A 12,925-nucleotide genomic window follows, 5' to 3' on the forward strand; every position below is an offset into this window, starting at 1 on the left:
CAGGAGGTGGAAGGAGGGTCAGATGGGTGGAGCCCCTGGCACAACACCTCACCAAGCACAACAGAAAAGCACACCCAACTTACCCCATAAACCACAGCATCAAAACCAAAACACTCAAATCTGTTGTCAGCACAGAGGTGGATCAACAATGAGGTCAAAACGGTAACCTCTCCCCAACACTGACAATGTGGGGGTGATGCTTGAGTCTCAATCTTACTCAGCACTGTCTTAAGAAAGGTGCCTGACTGAATGACACCAAGCTTGCGAGTCCCCAAGTAGACACACACACACACACACACAGCTCCATCCCATCTTCCACATAGCTGCCAGTTTGCCAGCTTTAACATGTTTTTGCTTCAGGAAACGACAAAGGAAAGAAAGGCCAGCAACAGGTTAAGAACATGAGACCTATATATCATGACATAGGTTTCCCCTTTAATGAGAGCTACCCTTTGAACAATTTTTCAAGACAGTCTTACTTGCATGTCTTAAAAGGTTGATAGCAAGTATGGACCAAAACCAACCAAAACTGGAATAAAAGATATTGATAGCATAGTAACCAAACTGATAGAAGAGGTAGAGGGGTCATCTGAACCAAACTAGTAGCAGAGAAAAAGGAGAGCCGGTATGAAGCTATACAGTACAAATGACATCCTCCAAATGAAGCTAGTGACTCTTCCAGAACACAAGCAGGAGACAAAGATATCAGCCAAGTTTCCGCCTTGAGTGGGTAAATTCTGAGTCAGTGAGACAGACATACAACAACAGGTTTAGGATTAATCAGAAACTTCCCGGTAGAATGGCCAGGGTGAATAATAACTCGAGACCTCAATGAAGAGGTCTAGGCTAAATATACCAAAAACTAGAAGTAGAAGAGATGGAACCACGGGCAGACCCACCCAGTGACAAGACCTAGTAAGAAAAGGGAGACAACCGGAGGGACTGAAGAGGTTCACAAGATCGGGAAGGCCACAAATGACCTCTACATCACAACCATCAAAATCAGAGCTAGAACATAGTGTGGTTTGCCAAAGCTATCCAATAAGGGTCACCCTAGAGCAGGTTCTTCACTGGGAAGGTAGGAAGCTGTGGTGGTTTGAGTAAGAATGGCCCCCGTAGGCTCATAGATTAGCTTGGTCACCAGAGTGGCCTATTAGAAGGTATGGCCTTGTTTTTTGGAGGAAGTATGTCACTGGGGTTGAGTTTTGAGGTTTCAGATGCTAAAGTCAGGCCCAGTGTCACTCTCTTCCAATCCAGATGTTGCTTGCCAATCCAGATGTTGAACTCTTGGCTTCTTCTCCAGCACCACGTCTGCCTGCACGCCACCATGAATACTGGACTAAGCCTTTGAACCTGTAAGCCAGCCCCAGATAAATGTTTCCTTTCTAAGAGTTGTTGTGGTAATGATGTCTCTTCACAGCAACAGAAACCATAAGACAGAAGTCATGCCCCTTACCTCCAGGGCAGAGACAACACATAAAAAATTATACTCGGTTTGTATGGTTTGCTAACCAACTAGAAAACAAGTCTATAAAATCCAACTAGAATGGGAAAGCTATACAAAAAAAAAATCATTTTTAAAATTTGAGAGTCCAGGTGTGGAGATGCATGCCTTTAACTTCAGCACTTGGGAGGTGGAAGCAGGCAGATCTCTGTGAGTTCAAGGCCAACCCAGTCCACATAATGAGTTCCAGTACAGCCAAGGCTAAATAGAGAGACACTATCATCTCAAAATAAATAAATAAGTAAATAAGTAAGTAAATAAATAAATAGTTGAGAGATACAAAAAGCAAGATGCTAAGAAACTAGTGGGACTCCATCACCAAACACACCATGCTTATTGACCCAGCAATGTTCCAAATTTGTACAGTGCACATAGTACTGCCTTTCACAGTGAAGAAACAAGCATTTAGATCAGTGTGCCATCACTGATGAATCCACCACCCCAGAGGTAGGCCAACTTTCATGTGACAGATTCCGTTTTGGTATTTCCAAAACTCAGGGCCAAATTGATGAGGAACCACACCTGGAGGGCTTTTTGGCAGCTAAAAAGCCGATATGGAAACCCCCAGCTTCACTTCAAGCCTTTTTTTTTTTTTTTTTTTTTTTTTTTTTTTTACCAAAAATCAATTAAAAACTACTATAAGGAGAATCCATTAATATTTTTATTTTGAATTACAATATACTCTGACTTCAAAAAACCTACTTTGGAAAACACCTCAGTGGTTGTTGACTTACTAATAAAAAGTAAGTCATCAATGTCTGGGAATATAGAATACACAATAAATTATATTTACATGCACTGACCAGATTACCACACACACAGGGTAAAAAAATACAGTATTTTATGTACATTTTTAAAGATTTACATTTTCACATAGGTTTATAAATTTAAAAATTCTCTGTACAAAATCTTCTGTGTACAGAGTGCACACTTCCTCATCCTGATGGCTGTATCACCACACAGAATTGCTTTGAACTAATACTACAAATGCTGGAGTTCTTTCACTTCATAGTCAAACCTTGGCACCCATATACAATACATTATGAAATGTGAAATACAAAACAATTAGAAAGTAATCATGCAGTTTTCAATACAAGAAAGTGAGATGAACTAAACCACTCCATTTCCTGTTCTGTTCATATCTGTTCCATTTCCTGTTCTGTTTTCATACAGACGCATGCAAAACTAGCAGATTATGGACCTTTTAAATAACAGAATAATACTACAGTGTGACAATATTTAGGTATTAAGAATGCAACTAACAACCCTAACCTGATGAAAATTTCTGCTTTAGAAGAAATCTCAAGACATTTAGAAATTAAAATTCACAGACATGTCAATATAACTCGCAATGTATAGGATCTGTATCAGACAGTACACTATTGGTGTTTGACACTCAGAGTCCTGTATAGTCTGTTCTGAGAACAGGGGAGAAGGAAATCGAGACAAACCACCAAGGCTTGTCCACTGCCCTGCTAAGGAAGCACTTGCACACTCCCGATCTGTTAAATAGACACCTGAAGGCTCTACAGATTACGATGAGTTACACTACTCATCTTGAAAAGTAACAAAGGTATCAGCACCTTCCTTCCTCCCCACAGATAAAGTCAACAAGAAAATAAAGTGCCAACGTATAAAGTACTGTTAAGAGGCACTAACCCATTTGATGGCTTAGGATTAAATATGAAAACAGGCCAGACTTGACCTAATAAATAGAAGGTAGGTATTTCGGTCTGTGTAATTCCTGTCTAGATGGGGGCTGCACTCTAAAACCACCTACTCCCCATTTATTGCTTTGAAACAGGTGCACATCCTTTAAATTGTGACACAGACCATGTGAATTCTAAGATGGAAAGCACAGTGTCTGAGCCACTTTGAAGTCAAAAAAGAAGGTGCACTCTTGATCCCCAGGAGGAGAACTGCTGAGACTCTCCTCTCCACAGCTCATGTCTTCACAAGAGTCCTCACTGAAAGGAAAGAGACAAAAGAGGGTGTCATTGCTCAATACACAGATGTCTGCAGGCAAAATAAAAAGCCTGGTGCAGTCCACACACCATATCCAAAAGCTAACCACTATTTACACAGCTGAGTTGAACTCAAAGTCAAGTCTATTCTCTAGAACACTTTTTTTTCATTAACAATAGTTTTCATTTATTTGTTTATAGGCAGTCTATCTACATAGCCCTGGCTCTCATGGAACTCTAGACCAGGCTGGCCTTGAACTCACAGAGATCCTCCTGCCCTTGTCTCTCGAGTGCTGGGGTTAAAGGCCTGCACCACCATATTCAGTTAACAGGTTTTGTTTGGATTTGATTTGGGTTTTTAAATTTTTTTAGACAGGGTTTCTCTGCGTGTAGCCCTGACTGTCCTGGAACACACTGTAGACCATGCTGACCTGGATCTCATAGAGATCTACCTGCCTTTGCCTCCCAAGTGCTGGAATTAAAGGCCTCGCCACCACCATCTGGCAAAAATAGTTTTCTTAAGAGAGCTACCTCATTACTATTTGCCATCTATTCTGCCTGTACCATCAAGCATTAGCAGAAGTAATTACAGAATTCTAAATGTCATCAGTCCAGCAGTGAAACTGTGGTCTGTTTAAAGGTCTTCCCTCTATTGGGTACTCTACCACTGGTTCTCTCAAATGCCAAAACAAGAACATTCACCATGAAACTGGAGTTTCTAGTCCTTACCTCACAGCAGAAAGTATCAAATTTAGTAAAGTTCAAATTACAAACAAAATAAGAGGTAACATTTGGCAAAACTTGAGCGTATCAGTGGTGAAGGGTCCCGGACTCCACCCTCCTCCCGCAGCACCACTAACACCAACAGGGAGAAGCCTGGGGACCTCGTCTGTGGCTTGTGTTTTAATAATGGAACTGTGTCTCAAAGAGTAAGGAGAGGACAAAAAGCATTTTTTTTTAGGTGGGGGTTTATAAGCTATTTATTTTAACCACTGGTTATTTTCCTGGCTTGGAAAAATCCCGACATGTGAAGAGGATTTTCTCTTACAACTCTCCACAGGGGATTCTGTTTACTCTTTTTCAGACAGTGTATCATGTAACAGTGGTCTTCAACTCCATCCACAGTCAAGAATGACCTCAAATGTCTGGCCTTCCCACCTCAGACTCCCAGTGCTGGGACAACAGGCAATGCCACCACGCTTGGTTTACATAGTATAAGGGATCAAAATCGATGCTTTGTGCACGAGAGGCAAAAATCTTCCAACTGTGGCTGGAGAGATGGCTCAGTGGTTAAGAGCATTGCCTGCTCTTCCAGAGGTCCTGAGTTCAATTCCCAGCAACCACATGGTGGCTCACAACCATCTGTAATGATGTCTGGTGCCTCTGTAGTGATGTCTGGTGTCTGCATACAAGCAGACAGAATACTGTATACTAAATAAATATTTAAAAAAATTAAAAAAACCCAAAAACAAAAAAAAAAACCCTTCCAACTGAGCTACATTTCCACTCCCAGGTCTTTCTTCTTTTAATTTTTTAATTACATTTACTTATTTTAGGGAGGGGGAAGGAGGGGAGAGGAAAGGAGGAAGAGTGATATGTGTGTGTGTGTGTGTGTGTGTGTGTGTGTGGAGGTGAGAAAAATAACTTCTCCTTCCACTCTGGGACTCAAACCCCAGCTTGTCAGCAAGTGACCTTACCTGCTGAGACATCTTATTGGCCCTTATGTTATTTTTTTATGCACAAAAGCTATCATCATTCTATTTAGTCTGTGGGAGAGGCCGGCTCACCTTTCGCTTCCGTCGAAACAGCCCCCCTCTGGGATGGTTGGCAGCTCGGGAATGCTGTAGTAACTGTTGTGCAGGTTTTGTGCTGTGCGCCTTGAAACAATCCAAACCAGCTTCTTCAGGTCAGGTTTGCAGCACGCAGGAGAAGAATACTCTGCTAGGCATTTAGAAACCAATTCCCTCCAATAAAAGAATTCTGCGTCGCCAATCTAGGCATAAAGATGAGTGAAGCTGTTATAATAATGGTTCACGGACTTTGCTGCCCCTTGAAATCACAGGTGCTAGGTACTCTGATTTAGTTGATGAGAATATGACCTCGGTACTGAGAAAAATTTTGCCTGTTCTAAGAAAACACTGACCTAAAACCAAGCCTATTTAAAAAAAAAAAAAAAAGCACCAAGTACAATGTTTAGTAATGCCAAAGAAATCTAACATCTTTGTTACAAAAACTTCCTTTCTGTAACAAATATTTCTTGAACAAATCAGTTTGGATTCCTTATAATACACTTCTATACTATGGCATCGGACACAAACTAAAGTCAGCACTATCCAAGAGGAAATTCCCAGAAAGGGCAGCTTCTCCCCACCTGGACAATGCCCACGTGGCTGATCTCACCTAACATGAAGATGCTTTCATGGATCACCATCATGCTGGAGCTCAGAGAGAAACAGAGCTGCAGCAGACAAAAGCTAACATCTCCCAAGTTCACACTCGCGCACTTCCACCACAGGCAGAAGGGCTTTGCTCCCTGTTTGATGGCTCCCCTAGCTCAAGACGCCCATTCACTACGTAGCCTAAACTGACTTCCAGCTCACAATCCTCCTGCCTCAGACTTTGAGGTGCTGAAACCTCAAAATATGACATTACATCTGACTTAAAAATGAATTCTTTCAAATCATTTTGGCCTCTGTTTCCACTGAGTCAGGCTACAGCCTTAGCTCTTTGCAGTGTGGCAGGCACCAGTCCCCAGGGAAAGTCTCTGCGGTGCTCCTCAGTCATCTCCTTCCATGCTCACCAACTCACAACACTTGGTCATCTTTTTAAAAAAAAAAGTTTGGCTGGTGTGTGTGTGTGTGTGTGTGTATACACAACAACTCTGTGGAGGCAGTTCTCACTGTAGATTCTGGGTACTGAACTCAAATGATCAAACTTTAGTACATTAGATCCAAGGAATGTGATTCCTTGACTCATCTAAATACCTGGCTTCTAGAGAACTGCCTTTGAGTTGGATGTACTTATCCCTGTTTGTGACTGCAGCCCAGCCAGTCCACCTTACAATGATGTCCCCACCTTGCCTAGCCTAAGCCTTTCCCGTCCAAACCTTCATTCTTGCAGATGGCAGATTTTCCATCAGGCTCCGAGTCACAGCACCTCTCCTGGACCGCCCATTTCCTTGCTAGTAACCCCAAAGTACTTCTTATATTCACTATTATGTAATACTTAGTCACAATAACAACAAACATTATTTCATGTTAAAATCTGCATTTCTTTAAGCAGACTATAGTTAAAGTAAGAAACAGCATTGTGCTTTTGTTTGCTTTTCTTCACGACTGCAAAGACTTACGGGGTGGCCCACTTACGGGGCTTTAAAAACTGCTGACAATTCTGGTAGTGCTACTGAGGTGACTCAGCCCTCCACACAGATATAAGGCACACCAATTATCACCTTAGTGTATTCAGTGTACTCCATAGTACACAGCTGAGGGCAAGCACTGGGGATGTGCACAGCTCTCCTGCCACAGGGCATGAGTCCCCAAAGGAGCACCTGCACTCAGAAAGAAGCTGGACTAAGTGAGAGTTTCTTCTGGCTTAATACTGTCTGGGTCAAAGTGGTACTTTGAGAATGAGAACAGCTGACACACAAGAAAAATGAACACATGCTGAGAATTTCACAAGGTATTATATAAATTATTTTTGACACCAGGAAAACCAGGCCTAAAGATACTTACCTTCAAATGTTTTTTAACAAGCAGGAGAATTTCCAGCAATTCAACGGATTTTATTGTTTCTATTTCCAAATTGAGAAGGCACAGAGCTAATACAGATGGCTACAAAAAAATAAAATAAAATAAATAAAAATGGACACACACATTAGGGAAAAACTCGAAATAGAAACTGAAATGTACATAAGAAAAACCAGCCTCACTTTTGCTTTTGAAAAGACAAGCCGGCAGTTGCAAGCTTTCAGTTGAGCTTCTAGTTTATCGAGGCTCAGTATTTCCTTCCTGTACAAAGCAGAGGAGAGAGAGTTATTAAACCTTCAGAAAAGTTACTCGAGTTTGAAGGACTCAAATCCAAGATGCAGGTTCAGAGGGAGTCAGAACATTGATTTCTGGGCACTCTAATTTCCTACTGAAGGCTGAAGCAATGCTCGGCACAGGGGCAGTCCACGAGTCCCACTCACCTTTCTGAAGTATGACAGAAGAGGATTGCGTGGTACAAGTGCAAAAAGTTTAAGGCAGTAGTAGCTTCCAACTCATAGTGCAATTTCTCTGAGATGATTCTCTCCATCCGCTCAAGGTCAGAAGCTGTGCATTTACACTGACTGATCCGGATCACGTCATGAGTGGGCGGGACGTTGCATTCCTCTTCCACTATTCTAGCTGCCAGCAAAAAGCAACAGACTCCAATGCAAGACAAGTGCTTCGGTTTCACCTAAAACACAGAACAAAGGGAATCCGGACGATCACTTCAATATAGCCACAGACACCCGAGCAAACATCAGGCTGCCTCTCTTACATGCACTTGCCTCTTTACCTGCAATTATTTTTACATTTAGACCATCGTCACCTCTCTTTAGAAAGAAAAAACTGGCTATATGAGCAATTATTAAATTTAAATGCATGTAAAAATAATCCCAAAGCTGGCTCAAAAACTTGCTTTCTAGCACCAAGTTGTGCTTTGTATTTCAGACTTAATAGAACAGAATAGCACATCTTCCCTCAAATAATCCTTTGAACACACGACCATCCATCCACATACCACACAGCATTCTAGTGCCTTGGACGAAAAAAGGCTATTCTGCACCTGCTCTTTTTATACAAAACCCAACCATTACATAATACAATGCTGCCCAGGATTGCACCCCATCGACTGTGCCATGTGGGGGACATATGTAGAGCTGCCATGGACAGATGGGTGCCCTGAAAGGTGACCCAGCAGCTGACAGCAATCCTATGGGCCAGAGAGTTTCCACGGTTTTTAACAGTTGCTCCTGACTATCAATAGAGACCGTGGCTCCCTACTTTGAAAGGCCTTACAGGGAAGGCAGTAGGTCAAGTTGGACATACTGTTACATTCTGTTTGTCATGCCTCAGTGTTAAAAAACATGTAGGCTCCAAGAAAAACATGATGAAAAATGAAAATATTAAAACCTCTCCCCCAAAGCAGGATTATACTTTTTTTTCTTTTTTATAAAAAGTCTAGAATCTCTTATGTCAGTTTGGGCAGTTTTATAAGCCTGTTAACAGATATCATCGTGGTATTTTTTTTTTAACAAGGTGAATTTTAATCAGTTCTCACCTTCCACCTCCCCAACCCCTGTAAACTAAACACTGAAAACATGATGGTCTTCTTTGAATAATGTCTTTCAAGAGAACACATTTAAGACTACAACAAAGCCTTACTGAAGACTAGACATACAATTTTGCAGTCTCTCCGGCATGAACCATCCCAATTCTGATTAAGTTTATGGATAGGATGCTTTATTATATCCATCTGACAAATATTACTGAGCCCTGTGCATTAGACACTGTGTTGGGCACCGGATGTTGAAAAATGTAAATTTGTGGGATGTGGTAGAACACACACACCTTTAGTCCCAGCACTTGGGAGGGGGAGGGGAAGGGAAGGCGGAGGAGGCAGCAGACAGGTCTCTGAGATAGAGGTCAGGGCATGGCCTACAGGGCTAGTTTCAAAACAGCCAGAGCTACACAAGAGAAACAAACCGTGTCTCACAAAAGCAAAATTGAAAGTAAAGATATCAAAGAAAAAATGTAGAGTTTATAAAAACGATTAAATACCTTCATAAGAGCCAAGAATCTATCCAAAATATTGACAGCCAGAACAAATGTTTCAGTGCAAGATCCAAAAAAGTTAGTTAAACTTCTTAAATCTTCGACTTTGGCATTTCTCAATCTTGAACATAAAGTGTTATCATTCTGAAATTAAAAAACCAAGAATCGAAGTATTTTCTCAGGATTGAATACACAGGTCCAAAAACTATACCTCCCCCTGTAGTTTTCAACATTTTATGAGTTACCTAAAGCTATCTATGTACTTTCAGATATAAGACATAAATCACCGCTTTTAAAAATTACCCAATACAGAAGAGCTTTAGCAACTCAATGTAAGGTGACATGTTTGTTGCCCCATTCCAGACAGTTCCAGCAGAACTCAATTCCCTTCGAATAGAGAGAGTTCCTTGATGGCTTTTGTTTTCTATAATAACTAAAGATCATATCGTAAGTATTCCGTAGGAAGCCCCCGCTATTTGAAGAAACGCCTCTACACAAGACTGGGTATAAGTTCCATTTAGAGCAAAAGCATAACTTCATGCAGTTTAAGGCTAGTCTTGGTACAGGAAGGCCATTTTTGGATTTAACTTTGTAGCGTTCACTATTGACATAACCGGAGAAAACAAGAAGTTGCCTTCTCCAAGTCCTAACAATTCTCAAACTTACCTCCGGGGTGGCCTCCAGCAAGCTCAACCCTTTTTCTCGAGGTTGAAATCTTTGTTCTTGTTCCAGATAGAAGTTCAACAATCCGAGAAGCTGAACCCCTTCGCCACCTGCCAAGTGCTCGGCCCCCAAATCCTTCATCTGCAGCAAACACACCGTGGCCGGTTAAGAATGCAATGCGCGTAGGAAGGGAGTGAGCGAGCAGAGAAGAAAGAGTTGGACACGAGCCCTCCGGCTAGGGACGCCCCAGCTCACGCAAGCCAGACCCGGGTGAGGGGATCGGTCACGTCTCTCAGCCCCAGGAGAATCCTCCCCTAAAGCCAAGGAGGCGTGGCATGGGACAAGGATCTCGGTCACCTCCGCTGGCCAGGGCTGGGTCAGATTAGCCCTCCGGCCGGCAGGGTTGGAAAATAGGAAAACTGTCCAAGGGGCGTAATGTGCCCCAACTGTCCGCATCACCTGAACAGTACAAGAGCGACTTCTGCCTAGAAGAATGCGAGGGACCGGAGAACTGAAGCCACCGAAGCGGGTTCTGGGGCGGAGCGTTGCACAATAGGCGAGAAGGGAGGGGGAGTCTCGAGACTGAACAAAGAACTGGAAGGAGGCGGCTCCGGAGCCCCGCCCCACCCCGGGAGCCCCGCCCCAGGGACACCCCCTCGCGGAGCCCACCTCCAAGCTGTCCCCCTCGGCTTCTGCAGCTAAGACGAGCCCACCGTTGAAGACACGGCGACCCGCCTAGCTGTGGTGGCAGACAGGAGTCCAGTCGGCCTGCGCCGAGCAATGAACACAATACGTCGGTTCAGCAACGGTGCGGAGCCCCGGGGCTGTCCACCCCCGTGAGGCCACCCATCCCTCAAAACATCCCCGTAGCCCTTGTCAGTCCCTGAGCTGCAGCTGGAGACCCCGAAGCGAGACCCTGAAGCTCTCAGGGGACTCCACCGCCGCGTTCCCGATCCGTAACCACCAAATCCAGAGCCGCCCGGGAGGCCCACTCACCGTGCCGGCCCCGGCGTCGCGAACCGGCGCGGCGGGGGAGTCCGGACCCGTCTCCGAGGTCAGGGACCAGCCGCTTCAGCGGTGCCCCGGGATCCGCATCCGACCTTCCCGGCCGCCGCCCGGCCTCACAGCCCCGGCCGCATCCTGCTTCTCAGCGGGGCGCAACGCCCGCCCCGCACCGCCGCGTCCTCCCGGCTCCGCCGCAGCCTCCCGAGCTGAGCAAACCCCTTGTTTTTGTTTTCAGTCTGAGACGCCCCCAAGGGGCGGGGCGCGTGACTCCGCGCGGAGGGATCCTCTCGCTTCCTCAATGGAGCTGGAAAAGAGTCCCTGCTCCCAGCCTCCGTGCCCGGCTTCTCTTAGCTGCCTCTGTTCCTCTGAGCCTTGCCTAGCCAGGTTCCGCGGTGGAGAGTGGAACCTGGATTTCAGCCTCACGCCGGGATGGATTCGGAAGGGGGCCAAGATGAGCGAGCCGGTTGGAGGGCGGAAGGAGACCGTTTCTTGACGCATCACACCTTTTAAAGGTCTCCCGATTTGTTTTGTTTTCGCTGTTTTGAAAAGTCCGCCCAAAGTTGCCGGCTCTCTGATTGGATACGGGTGGGGCACGCCGGACGCTGGGGCCTTGATTTAATCTCGATCCTGGATTGGCTGGTTGATGAACGATTGCGTCCTCTGATTGGCTCTCGACATATCCTGAATCTCTGATCTTCCTCGGGGGGCCTTAGCAACTCAGGGGTCCGGATTGCGCATGCTTGGGTGGGTGGCATCTGTGGCCCTCGGTTACGTTCCGGGGTCCACCGCTGCTTTACGGGATCTCGCTCGGTCTAAGCAGGAGACCGACGGCTCGGGTCACACCCGCGAACATCCAGGGTCACGTAACTCTGCAACTACGTCTCCACGAGTGCAGAAGAGCGTCCTAGGCGTCTTATTTGTACCCCAGGTGTATTTTGCAGTAACACAAGCGTTCAAGTATAACATGTCAAGATGCTTACTGAAATAGTCTTCAGAAAGTGTTGTGATGGTTTGGCATTTGCCTAAAAGATTTCCGATTCAGGGAAAAATAAAAATAAAAAGCTAGATACAACTAGTTGGGCACACGGCTGAATTGTTGAAGCTGGGCTGTGGGTGGTAGAAGTTGCGTTGCAGAATTGCTAGTGCGTTGCGTACTTTGAAATTTTTTCCATAAAAAGAAGTTCAAAGAGGTACTTTTCAGTAAAAACTGCACATTGATGAGGGCATATAACTATCTAATGATTATTATAGTGGGCTTCCACAGGTTGTGGCTGTGCTGTTTTGTTTTTTTAATGAAAGCTCCCATAGCCACTTGGTCCTTGGTCGCCCATAAATTATCATTTATTGTCTATTATAATTAGCGTTGCTATTAAGGTGACACCTCTCCCGAGGCAGAGCGAAAAACCAAACCAACTAGATGCCTTAGGCGGGACAAACTTTCACATGTCTATAACATTTACAGATGTTAAATATATATTTAAATCTATTATATATAAAACGTATGTGTTTTAACTTTCTGCTTCCTCAGATCCCCATCTCCTACCAAACATGAAAGTCGGTCACTGAGCACCTTCAAGAGTTCTAAATGACCAGCCCCACGGAAATGAGTCTCTGCTTGTATGTGTGTTTTCTGTGCACTTTGGAGCTTGTAAACTGTGAGAAGGCACACAGTACAGCTTTAACAGCCCCGCTCTCTCCAGGGCAGCTGAAGAGTTCCATGAACAGATGGCTTTGTGTGTTAGCTGGGACTAGACTCAGACATCTGTTTGGAGCAGTAGGGGAAGAGTCCCCAAAGGGCTAGCATGGCCTGTTTCAGAAAGGCGTGGCCTTCTTGGTTTTAGAACCTAAAATAAAATTAGCATAAAATTATAAATGATTTACATGTTACATAATTTTATTCAAGGTGCGGTTGATCTTTTAAGCAGTATTTAAATTATTACTTTAGTGGCATACACATGGATGAAAGTCCATCTAACAAACATGCCCAG

General features: G+C 44.3%; 1 protein-coding gene across 1 annotated transcript; it reads right to left on the reverse strand.

The window, feature by feature from the left end:
- Nucleotides 1-2,147: 2,147 nt before the first annotated feature.
- Nucleotides 2,148-11,147, reverse strand: Ccng2 (cyclin G2). Its single transcript, XM_038334739.2, has 8 exons — nt 10,929-11,147; nt 9,936-10,073; nt 9,276-9,413; nt 7,658-7,908; nt 7,400-7,478; nt 7,203-7,301; nt 5,256-5,461; nt 2,148-3,471 (listed from the first exon to the last, which is right to left on the reverse strand). Exons 2-8 carry the CDS (start codon nt 10,071-10,073, stop codon nt 3,348-3,350), a joined length of 1,035 nt encoding a protein of 344 aa, XP_038190667.1. The 5' UTR covers nt 10,929-11,147; the 3' UTR covers nt 2,148-3,347.
- Nucleotides 11,148-12,925: the final 1,778 nt, after the last annotated feature.

Source organism: Arvicola amphibius, chromosome 1 (genome assembly GCF_903992535.2).
Source record: "Arvicola amphibius chromosome 1, mArvAmp1.2, whole genome shotgun sequence".
In the NCBI taxonomy this organism is placed as follows: domain Eukaryota; kingdom Metazoa; phylum Chordata; class Mammalia; order Rodentia; family Cricetidae; genus Arvicola; species Arvicola amphibius.

Coding starts and splice junctions, on each gene's coding strand:
- Ccng2 (XM_038334739.2), bottom strand. CDS start 10,073: ATGAAGGATTTGGGGGCCGAGCACTTGGCAGGTGGCGAAGGGGTTCAG. Junction 9,414..9,935: donor TGCTGGAGGCCACCCCGGAG/GTAAGTTTGAGA, acceptor TTTTAATTTCAG/AATGATAACACTTTATGTTC. Junction 7,302..7,399: donor TTGTCTTTTCAAAAGCAAAA/GTGAGGCTGGTT, acceptor ATTTTTTTGTAG/CCATCTGTATTAGCTCTGTG.